General features: G+C 43.2%; 1 protein-coding gene across 1 annotated transcript in view; it reads right to left on the reverse strand.

The window, feature by feature from the left end:
• LTBP3 (latent transforming growth factor beta binding protein 3) overlaps nucleotides 1-12,354 on the reverse strand; it is a 260,095-nt gene that overhangs the window by 123,169 nt on the left and 124,572 nt on the right. The window contains exon 6 of the mRNA XM_040409069.1: nucleotides 10,851-10,973. Coding sequence (XP_040265003.1) covers nucleotides 10,851-10,973 — 123 coding nt within the window. The remainder of the gene's footprint in view (nucleotides 1-10,850; nucleotides 10,974-12,354) is intronic.

Genomic DNA, 12,354 nt, shown 5'->3' on the forward strand with positions numbered 1-12,354 from the left:
AACACACCCCTCACACTAAATAAAGGTTTCCACATTTCACACGTCATACCCCAAAAAAATAAAAATGGCCTGTCCATCCCAAAGAGTGTAATCAGCTGAAGAGGCATACGCAATGCTTGCCTCCGATACTGAGACTGCCAGAGAGCGAAAAGAGGATGCCACTTTCCTCTACTCCTCTGCCCCCTCATCATCATCATCCGCTGATGAGGGACCCTCTAGAAGGCACCCCAGGGTAGCAGTGGAGGCAGCCCCCCAGAGTGACCCCATATGGACACCCCCTATGATGATTATCAGCCCCAAATTCCAGAGTTTGTGGGAAACTCTGGAATCCAAATTGACTGCACGGGCTACACAGTAATTATTTTTTTCAAAATCTTTTTCAGTGAAGATTTAGTAAATTTTAATGTGGCCAAAACAAATTTATATGCCCAGCAGTTTATTACCCAGAACCCCACATCGCCATTCACAAGACCCCTTGGTTGAACCCTAGTTACAGCAGCAGAAATGAAAATCTTCTGGGGGCTTCTGCTGCATATGGGGCTTGTTAAAAAAACTGAAATTAGACAGTATTGGAGTGTGGATGTCTTGTACCACACTCCAATATTCAGTAATTCCATGGTCCGGAATAGATTCGAGTTGATTCTGAAATTTTTGCATTATAATGATAATACAGTGTCCGCCCCAAAATGACCCAACATTTGATCGACTTTTTAAAATTAGGCCCATCCACTTCAGTACCAAGTTTGCTGAAGTGTACACCCCAGAACAAAATATCTGCATAGAGGAGTCCCTGGTAAATTTCAAAGGGAGGGTAAGATTCCGCCTGTACCTGCCCAGCAAGCGAGCAAGGTATGGCATAAAAATGTATAAACTCTGTGAGAGTAACTCCGGGTACACCTATAGGTTTTGGGTTTATGAAGGGAGGGACACCCGGATTGAACCCCCAGAATGCCCCCCCATCCTAGGAGTTAGTGGGAAGATTGTGTGAGACTTACTGCACCCACTGCTGGATAAGTGTTACCATCTCTATGTGGATAACTATTATACCAGCATACCCCTATTCATGTCCCTAACTGCCAGAGGTACTGTGGCTTGTGGCACAGTACGCAAAAATCTGAGAGGCCTCCCTAGATCCCTGGTAGGGCAACCACTGAGAAAGGGTGAAAGCAGGGCTCTCCTCCATGAGAACATGCTGGTGGTTAAGTACAAGGACAAGAGGGATGTCCTAGTATTGACCACCATTCACAGTAAGGTCTCTTTCACACGGGCGTTGCGTAAAAAGGTGCGGGTAAGTTGCGGGAACATGCGCGATTTTTCCGCGCGAGTGCAAAACATTGTAATGCGTTTTGCACGCGTGTGAGAAAAATTGGCATGTTTGGTACCCAAACCCGAACTTCTTCACAGAAGTTCGGGCTTGGGATTGGTGTTCTGTAGATTGTATTATTTTCCCTTATAACATAGTTATAAGGGAAAATAATAGCATTCTGAATACAGAATGCATAGTACAATAGCGCTGGAGGGGTTAAAAAAAAAAAAAAAAAAATGTAACTCACCTTAATCCACTTGCTCGCGCAGCCCGGCTTTTCTTCTTTGCTGTGTACAGGAAAAGGACTTGTGGTGACGTCACTCCGGTCATCACATGGTCCATCACATGATCTTTTACCATGGTGATGGATCATGTGATGGACCATGTGATGACCGGAGTGATGTCACCACAGGTCCTTTTCCTGTACACAGCAAAGAAGAAGACAGAAGAGAAGCCGGGCTGCGCGAGCAAGTGGATTAAGGTGAGTTAAATTATTATTATAATTTTTTTAACCCCTCCAGCGCTATTGTACTATGCATTCTGTATTCATATGTTATAAGGGAAACCATGTTATAAGGGAAAATAATAAAGATCGGGTCCCCATCCCGATTGTCTCCTAGCAACAGTGTGTGAAAATCGCACCGCATCCGCACTTGCTTGCGGATGCTTGCGATTTTCACGCAGCCCCATTCACTTCTATGGGGCCTGCGTTGCGTGAAAAACGCACAAAATAGAGCTTGCTGCGATTTTCACGCAATGCACAAGTGATGCGTAAAAATCACCGCTCATGTGAACAGCCCCATAGAAATGAATGGGTCCTGATTCAGTGCGGGTGCAATGCGTTCAACTCACGCATTGCACCCGCGCGGAAAACTCGCCCGTGTGAAAGGGGCCTAACACTAGCTCCCCTGCCACTGTACGTGGTACCACTACCACTGTCCCCAAACCAGACTGCATTCTGGACTACAAGAGGCACATGGGCGAGGTTGATCTTTCAGATCAAGTTCTGAAGCCCTACAGTGCCACACGAAAGACAAAAGTGTGGTACAAAAAGCTGGCCATACACATTGTATAGACGGCAATGTACAATGCGTACGTGCTATATAAGTCAAGCGGACACACAGGAACATTTCTTCACTTTCAAGAAGTAGTGATGAAGGCCCTAATTCTTCCAAACCAAGCAGAAGAGGGCCCCAGTACTTCTGTAAGTCACAGTGACCGTGTTGTACTAGGACATTTCCCAGCTGAAGTCCCCCAGACATCAAGAAAGGGAATGACCCCAAAAAGAAGCAGAGTGTGTTCAAAAATGGGTATTAGGAAGGACACCATTTACCACTGCGAAACCTGCCCTGAAAAACCTGGCCTGTGCATGAAGGAGTGTTTTAAAATATACCACACATCAATGGAGTATTAAGTTAATTTCATCCTTTATGCTCCCTGTAATATTTCCACTTTATATCTCTGATTTAGTCCACCTCTCTTGCATATCCACTTTCCAACAACCACTACATATTTTTTTCTGTGAGACAAACGTTAGGTCAAAAGTGCACTTTCCACCCCTTACAATGTTCGTACAGGGGTGCTCTTTCCAAAATAGGGTTACTTCTTGGGGTTTTTAATTACTGGGGACCTCAGGAAATTTATTTAATGCGACATGGCAGCTAAAATCCATGTCTGTTTATTCAGGCCTGCATAAAAAAAAACATTTTGCACTTTGCCTCTAGAGCCTTGCTGTGCACCCATACAGCAGGCTACAAGCACATATGGGGTGTTTCCTGAATAGGGAGAAAATGGGGAACACATCCTGAGGTGTTTTTTCTCCTTTAACCCTTTGTGGAAAAAAAAAAATTGGGGTCTGCTAGTAATAATTTTTTCCCCCCACAAATGTGTGCTTTGAAATGACTTCTGTGAGACACCTGTTTGCTGAAAAGTACCCTTTCTACCACTTAAAATGTTCATAAGGGGTGCTCTTTCCGAAATGGGGTCACTTGTTAGGGTTTGTCATTTCTGGGGACCTCAGGAATTTATTTAATGCAACATGGCTCCTAAAATACATGTCTGCCAATTCAGGTCAGCAAAATCCATATTTAGCTGTTTGACTCTGGAGCCCATACATCATTTTTTGAGCACACCCCTTTTGAGCACACCCCATTTCGGGGGGAAATGGGGAACAAAATGTGGGTGTAAAGCAACTTTTTCAGGAAATTTTTTTAATTTTTACTTTTCACAGCCAAGCGTTTCCTAATTCTGTGAAATGCCTGATCGGTCAAAGTGCTCACTAGACACCTTGAAATATTCCTTGAGGGGTGTAGTTTCCTTTTCACAGCCAAGTCTTTCCTAATTCTATGAAACGTCTGATGGGTAAAAGTGCTCACTACACACCTTGAAATATTCCTTGAGGGGTGTAGTTTCCAGAATGGGGTCACTTTATGGGGGTTTCAACTAGGCGTACCTCAGGGTGTGTTCAATTGCAAGATGGCGCCTGTCAATTACGCCTGATTGGTCAAAGTGCTCACTAGACACCTTGAAATATTCCTTGAGGGGTGTAGTTTCCAGAATGGGGTCACTTTATGGGGGTTTCCACTAGGCGTACCTCAGGGTGTGTTCAATTGCAAGATGGCGCCTGTCAATTACGCCTGATTGGTCAAAGTGCTCACTAGACACCTTGAAATATTCCTTGAGGGGTGTAGTTTCCAGAATGTGGTTACTTTTTAGGGGTTTCCACTCTAGGGGTACCTCAGGGTGTGTTCAATTGCAAGATGGCGCCTGTCAATTATTCAGGTGAAATTTGCCTTCCAGGAGACATTTGGTGCTCCTTTCCTTCTGACCCCTGTGGTACGCCCATATAACAGTATACAAGCACATATGGGGTATTGCTGTAATCAGGAGAAAATGGGCAATAAATTAGAGGGTGCATTTTCTCCAGTTCCCCCTTGTGAAAGTGAAAAATGTGGGCCTAAAGTAAATTTTTCTGAAAAAAATTGTCATTTTTCATTTTCACAGCCAATTCCATGAATCACCTTTGAGGACAAAAATTCTCACTACACATCTTCAAATATTCCTTAAGGGGTGTAGTTTCCAGAATGGGGTCACTTTTTTGGTGTTTCCAGGGGTTACTCTAGGGGTACCTCAGGGTGTCTTCATATGCAACATAGCTCCCAAAAGCTAATCCTGCAAAATCTGTCCTCCAAAAGCCCTATGGCACTACTTCCCTTTTGAACCCTGCCATGCACCCATACATCATTTTTTGAGCACATATGGGGTGTTGCCGCATTCGGGGGGAAATGGGGAACAAAATTTGGGGTGCATTTTGTCCTGTTACCCCTTGTGAAAGCGAAAAATGAGGGTATAATGCAACTTTTTCTGGAAAAGATTTTAATTTTTCCTTTTCACAGCCAAGTGTTTCCTAATTCTATGAAACGCCTGATGGGTAAAAGTGCTGGGTAAAAGGGGTGTAGTTTCCAGAATGGGGTCACTTTATGGGGGTTTCCACTAGGGGTACCTCAGGGTGTGTTCAATTGCAAGATGGCGCCTGTCAATTATTCTGGTGAAATCTGCCTTCCAGAAGCCATTTGGTGCTCCATTTCTTCTGACCCCTTTGGTACACCCATATAACAGTATACAAGCACATATGGGGTATTGCTGTAATCATGAGAAAATGGACAATAAATTAGGGGTGCATTTTCTCCAGTTCCCCCTTGTGAAAATGAAAAATGTGAGCCTAAAGTCAATTTTTCACGAAAAAATTGTAATTTTTCATTTTCACAGCCAATCCCATGAATCAACTTTGAGGACAAAGCTCTCACTACACATCTTGAAATATTCCTTAAGGGGTGTAGTTTACAGAATGGGGTCACTTTTTTGGGGTTTCCACTCTAGGGGTACCTCAGAGTGTCTTCATATGCGACATAGCTCCCAAAAGCTAATCCTGCAAAATCTGTCCTCCAAAAGCCCTATGGAGCTTCCCTTTTGAACCCTGCCATGCACCCATACATCATTTCTTGAGCACATATGGGGTGTTGCCGCATTCGGGGGGAAATGGGGAACAAAATGTGAGGTGCATTTTGTCCTGTTACCCCTTGTGAAAGTGAAAAATTAGGGTGTAAAGCAACTTTTTCTGGAAAAAATTTAAATGTTTCCTTTTCACAGCCAAGCGTTTCCTAATTCTGTGAAATGCCTGTTGGGTCAAAGTGCTCACTACACACCTTGAAATATTCCTTGAGGGGTGTAGTTTCCAGAATTGGGTCACTTTTTGGGGGTTTTCACTCTAGGGATACCTCGGGGTGTGTTCAATAGCAAGATGGCGCCTGTCAATTATTCCGGTGAAATCTGCCTTCCAGAAGCCATTTGGGGCTCCTTTCCTTCTGACCCCTGTGGTATGCCCATATAACAGTATACAAGCACATATGGGGTATTGGTGTAATCAGGAGAAAATGGGCAATACATTAGGGGGTGCATTTTCTCCAGTTACCCCTTTTAAAAGTGAAAAATGTGGGCCTAAAGTCAATTTTTCTGGGAAAAAAATTCATTTTTCATTTTCGCAGCCAATTCCATGAATCACCTTTGAGGACAAAGTTCTCACTACACATCTTGAAGTATTCCTTGAGGGATGTAGTTTCCTGAATGGGGTCACTTTTTGGGGGTTTCCACTCTAGGGGTACCTCAGGGTATCTTCATATGTGACATAGCTCCCAAAAGCTAATCCTGCAAAATCTGTCCTCCAAAAGCCCTGTGGCGCTACTTCCCGTTTGAACCCTGCCATGCACCCATACATCATTTATTTTTAGCACATATGGGGTGTTGGCGCATTCGGGGGGAAATCGGGAACAAAATGTGGGGTTCCGTTTTTTCCTGTTATCCCTTGTGATAGTGAAAAATGTGGGTGTAAAGCAACTTTTTCTGGAAAATTCTTTAATGTTTCCTTTTCACAGCCAAGCGTTTCCAAATTCTGTGAAATGCCTGATGGGTCAAAGTGCTCACTACACACCTTGAAATATTCCTTAAGGGGTGTAGTTACTGGAATCTGGTCACTTTTTGGTGGTTTCCACTGTAGGGCCACCTCAGGGTATCTTCATATGCGACATAGCTCCCACTTACCATTGCAGCTAAATCTGGTCTCCAAAAGCCATATGGTGCTCCTCCCACTCTGAAGCATGCTGTGCGCCCATACATCAGTTTTTGAGCACACATGAGGTGTTTCTGTAAAATCCTGATTCAGGGTAATAGATTTTGAGTTTTATTTGGCTGTTAACCCTTGATGTGTTGCAGTAAATATAGATTCAAATTTAAAATCTGCTAAAAAAAGTGAAATTTTGAAATTTCATTCCCATTTTCATTTAATTCTCGTGGTGCACCTAAAGGGTTATCAAAGTTTGTAAAATCAGTTTTGAATAGCTTGAAGGGTGTAGTTTATAAAATGGGGTGATTTATGGGTGGTTTCTAATATGTAAGCCCCAGAAAGTAACTTCATAACTGAACTGGTCCTGAAAAAAATTGGGGTTTAAAAATTTAATGTCATTTTCAAAATGATCCAAACATGAAGTAGACATGTGGGGAATGTAAAGTAATAACTATTTTTGGAGGTGTTACTATCTATTCTAAAAGTAGAGAAATTGAAATTTGGAAATTTGCTAATTTTTCAAAATTTATTGTAAATTTGATATTTTTTCTAAATAAAAATGAAATTTTTTGACTCAAATTTACCACTATCATGAAGTACAATATGTGACGAGAAAACAATTTCAAAATTGCTTGGATAAGTAAAAGCATTTTAAAGCTATCACCACATAAAGTGACATATGTCAGATTTGCAAAAAATGGCCTAGGCAGGAAGGTGAAAACTGGCCCGGGGTAGAAAGGGTTAAAGGACAAAATAAACAACAAGCTGCCCTATTGTCTCTTGGTTTTTGCGGAATCTGTAATAGAGGCGCAGCAAGCCCCCGACGAGCTGGTGCAGTGGATAGGAGTGGTAGTGGCCCTGATGAGGCCATTGCTCCCTGGGGATCGAGGCAGTGGAAAGGTGATTTGAGGGATCAGGCCAAAGATAAAAGTCTTTCTATAGTAGCACACCCCTCCTGGCAGGCAGCAGGACCAGCGTACTCCTATCAAGAAGGGAGAAATGAAATGATTAGTCCTATTCCTAATGCCCACCAAACCCCATCGACTGGTCAGGGGCGGATTGGCCATAGACCTTACAGAGAATTTTTCCAGTGGGCCAATGCCCAGTGGTCTCCCTGGGCCCTCCTCACAGCCGCCAGTGGAAGTTTTTGGGGATGTATTTTGTGCTGCTGGCAGTGTTTTGTGATGAACTGTGGTATTTGGCTCTGTTGGGGTGGTATAATGTGCCACAATATGGTATTCCTGCCTTCCATCAATTTGGACCCAACTACAAAACGGGGCCACTTTTTTAGCATTTTTTCCAGGGCCACTTTAAGTTCCCAGTCCACCCCTGTGGCTGGTGTACAGTGTAACAGGAATATGGTAAAAAAACATTACATACTAAACCATTTGCAGATACCCCCAGGTCTAGGATACCGCAGAAGCTCTTAACAGAATGTCCATCGCAGATAGAAGAGAAACTTAACTTGAAACCACATTCAACATAAAATACCTCTGACACTGCCGATCTGCGGAACATGTCACTGAAAGGAAGATCTCACCAATCAGCCTGGAAGAACAACAGTTTTACAGAGGACATGCACTTCTCAGCTGTTGAGTAGCATCTCTGTGCTGTACAGTGTGGTACGACATGCTTTCTACTGATTTGCAGGACAATCTGCTCATTTGGACAGCAGGGGTAACTTTATTTTAGTTTTCTGGCACAAAGTTTGTACTGTACATGAGTCACAAGAAGCTATTGATCTATACATAGAAAGTGATTTAACCCCCTAAGACCCCTTTCACATGGGCGAGAATTCCGCACTAAATCCGGACCCATTCACTTCTATGGGGCTGTGCACATAAGCGGTGATTTTCACGCATCACTTGTGCGTTGCTTGAAAATCGCAGCAAGCTCTATATTGTGCGATTTTCACGCAGGCCCATTCACTTCTATGGGGCCTGCGTGAAAATCGCAAGCATCCGCAAGCAAGTGCGGAAGCGGTGCGATTTTCACACATGGTTGCCAGGTGACGATTGGGATGGGGACCTGATCTTTATTATTTTCCCTTATAACATGGTTATAAGGGAAAATAATAGCATTCTTAATACAGAAAGCTAAGTAAATTAGGGATGGAGGGGTTAAAAAAAAATACTAAAATTTAACTCACCTCATCCAGTTGTTCGCGCAGCCCGGCTTGTCTTCTTTCTTCTTCTTTGAGGACCTGGGAGAAAAGGACCTTTGGTGACGTCACTGCGCTCATCACATGGTCCATCACATGGTCTATCACCATGGTGATGGACCATGTGATGAGCGCAGTGACGTCACCAAAGGTCCTTTTCTCCCAAGTCCTCAAAGAAGAAGAAAGAAGACAAGCCGGGCTGCGCGAACAACTGGATGAGGTGAGTTTAATTATTATTTTATTTTTTTAACCGATCCATCCCTAATTTACTTAGCATTCTGTATTAAGAATGCTATTATTTTCCCTTATAACCATGTTATAAGGGAAAATAATAATGATCGGGTCCCCATCCCGATCGTCACCTAGAAACCATGCGTGAAAAACTTCTGTGAAGAAGTCCGGGTTTGGGTCTGGGTACCACATTCAGTTTTTTCTCACGGGCGTGCAAAATGCATTGCACTCGCTCAGAAAAAACTGAAGAACGCAATCGCATACAAAACTCACCCCACTCGCAGGCAAAATCGCATAATTTTCCCGCGACGCACCTGCATCCTATCCGGCCGTCGCGAGGCCCGTGTGAAAGAGGCCTAACAGTCTCGTTAACATTAGGAAAACCCTCCCAAAACTGTCACTTTTTTTTATTGTAGATTTTTTATGTGTTTTTGCAGTAAATCTTATTGGCGTACAACTCAGGGGACACAATTGCATTTTTAACCCCTTAGTTTTCTAGCAGTCATAACTTTTTAATATTTTTTTATTTTGCTGGGTTAGTTGTAGGTTTTTTTTTAGGAACCATTTTTGGGTATATAAAGTGTATTAAATAACTTTTATTATTTTAGTTTTAGGGGGAAAGAAAAACAACAACAATTTTTATATTATTTTGTGGAATTTATTTATGGCGTTCACTGTGTGGTAAAAATAACAACTTTATTATTTGGGTAACTGCCAGGTGTATATATATTTTTTACTATTTTCCTTTCCTCCTGCAGTCTGTTAGCTCTGCAGCTGCTCCCCTCCCTGCCTTCTCCTTTGCAGTTTGTGCCTAGGATATGCCTGATTAGGACTGACTGCTTAGACCCTACTGATTACAAGATCCATCATTGAAGTGGCTCTGATGGCAGATGTGGTGGGAGATAAGGCTTTTAAAATGCCTGGTCCTTATATACTTGGGGTAGCATGTGCAGGAGCTTTCTCCCTTCTCCTTGTTTGCTAAAGATAGCTGTTGGTTGACAAACATCTCATTTGTGTGGCCAGATTTACTGCCAGGTTCCCCTATAGAATATAGCTGATTGCTGGAGGCCCCAGCAGTGGAACACTTCGTGATCAGCTTTGTTTTCAAGAGACTCTTCTATCAAGCAGAGATTTACCAAATGGATGAACCCCTATAAAATAAGTATATTTCTCAATTTTTGCACGCTTAGTATATATCATTTTTCAAATGTCCTTTATGCAAAAGTATACCTGAAAAAAGTATAAATAAAAAGTATAAATATTACACAAGATTTTCTCTAAATATATTCCCATGATACATGTGTAACAGCGGCTGCTGTGAGCCGCTGTTCCCCTGCTTACCGCCCCGGTCCCAGGCGCCGTGTTCAGCAGTGATCTGCCACCAGTGCTTCCCATTCACCGCTGCAGTCCTAGGCTCTGTTTCCTCTCAGCCCTGGCCACAGCATGCTTGTTGCTTGTTTCCTGCAGCACTTCCTTAAGGGCCGGCACGCGTCACTCCCTGTGCTTTATGGGTTAGGTCATGTGACCTTGCTAACCAATCCTAGCCCTCCTGCGCATATATAAGTGGCTCAGCCCCCTTCCCAGATGCCTCTGTGTCAAGTTCCTTGTGTTCCTGATATCCGCTTGTGTTCCTGACTCGTACTTGTATTCCTGAACTCTGCTACCTGTTTGATCCCTGCCTGCTTGCCTTGACTCTCCTGTTGCCGACCCAGATTGCATGACCTGTAACTGTGCTGCCTGCCCTGACATATTGCCTGTCTGACTTCGCCTCTGCCTCATCCTTCGGTCCTGCACTGTTGCTCCTGGTTAAGACTCCTGGACCAGCTGCCTCGTGTGCCTATCCTCCTCAAGAGGTAGCGACCTGGTGTTCCCCTCGGGAAAGTCTATCCCCACCATCAGAGGTACTGTGAAGATCGAGGGGTTCACTTAGACAACGCCCTTAGAGGAGGTAGGACACGTGGCACAGTGGGTTCACACCGGCTGGTTCGTGACAGCATGTTATAACCATCCAGCATAGACTGTACGATACTCACGTGTACAGCGCATCTGTGAAGAGATGAAGACATAGCCATGTTTACACACACATCTGAAGCTTCCTTGTGTATTCAGACAATCTCCATTTTGGCATACTGCTTGCATGCTGCACTCATTTATATCTGTTGGAAGACAAGATATAGTAATGTGATTTGTTCATAGTTGAATATACACAAACATTTCCTATATGCATTATCTCAGATTTTATGAGTCTATAGTTATTATACAACAGAGATTCCTGACTGCCTCTTGAGAGCCTCAATCCTAGGTGCATAAAGGCACATGATACAGCAAATGTTTTACATACAGTTGTGTTCAAAATAATAGCAGTCAGACATCACTAACTAAATCACTGTTTTGGGTAGAAATTATATTTCTACATGGCAAATAATTTACTAGCAGTTGTAGTAGAGTAATAGAAATCCAACAGTCATGACATGCATGCTGCTGATTCTCTGTAATTAAATCACTTATTGAAAGGGGCATGTTCACAATAATACATTCATTCTTTGAAAAACAGGTGGCAATTAGTGCCCTTATTTAAGGAAGGAAGGCAGCAAATGTTGTACATGCTGGTTACAGTGCATTTCTCTCGGAAATTCTGAGGAAAATGGGTCGTTCCAGACATTGTTTAGAAGAACAGCGTACCTTGATTAAAAAGTTGATTGGAGAGGGGAAAACATATAAGAAGTGCAGAAAATGATAGGCTGCTCAGCTAAAATGATCGCAAATGCTTTAAAATGGCAACCAAAACCTGAAAGACGTGGAAGAAAGCGAAAAACTACCATTCGAATGGATAAAAGAATAGCCCAAATGGCATAGACTCAGCCAACAATCAGCTCCAGGAAGATCAAAGAAGGTCTTAAGTTACCTGTGAGTACTGTTACAATTAGAATACGCCTATGTGAAGCCAAGCTATCTGCAAGAAGCCCCCGCAAAGTCCCACTGTTGAAAAAAAAGACATGTGCTGAAGAGTAGAGTTGAGCGAACACCTGGATGTTCGGGTTCGAGAAGTTCGGCCGAACTTCCCGGAAATGTTCGGGTTTGGGATCCGAACCCGAACCGAACTTCGTCCCGAACCCGAACCCCATTGAAGTCAATGGGGACCCGAACTTTTGGGCACTAAAAAGGCTGTAAAACAGCCCAGGAAAGAGCTAGAGGGCTGCAAAAGGCAGCAACATGTAGGTAAATCCCCTGCAAACAAATGTGGATAGGGAAATGAATTAAAATAAAAATTAAAAAACTAAAAATGACCCAATATCAATTGGACAGAGGTCCCATAGCAGAGAATCTGGATTCACGTCAGCAGAGAATCAGTCTCTTCATGCCATAGCAAAGAATCTGGCTTAATGTCAGCAGAGAATCAGTCTCTTCATGCCATAGCAGAGAATCTGGCTTCATGTCACCCACCACTGGAACAGGCCACTGTCACATATTTAGGCCCCGGCACCCAGACAGAGGAGAGAGGTCCCGTAACAGAGAATCTGGCCTTATGTCAGCACA

The sequence above is a fragment of the Bufo bufo genome, chromosome 10, assembly GCF_905171765.1.
Source record: "Bufo bufo chromosome 10, aBufBuf1.1, whole genome shotgun sequence".
In the NCBI taxonomy this organism is placed as follows: domain Eukaryota; kingdom Metazoa; phylum Chordata; class Amphibia; order Anura; family Bufonidae; genus Bufo; species Bufo bufo.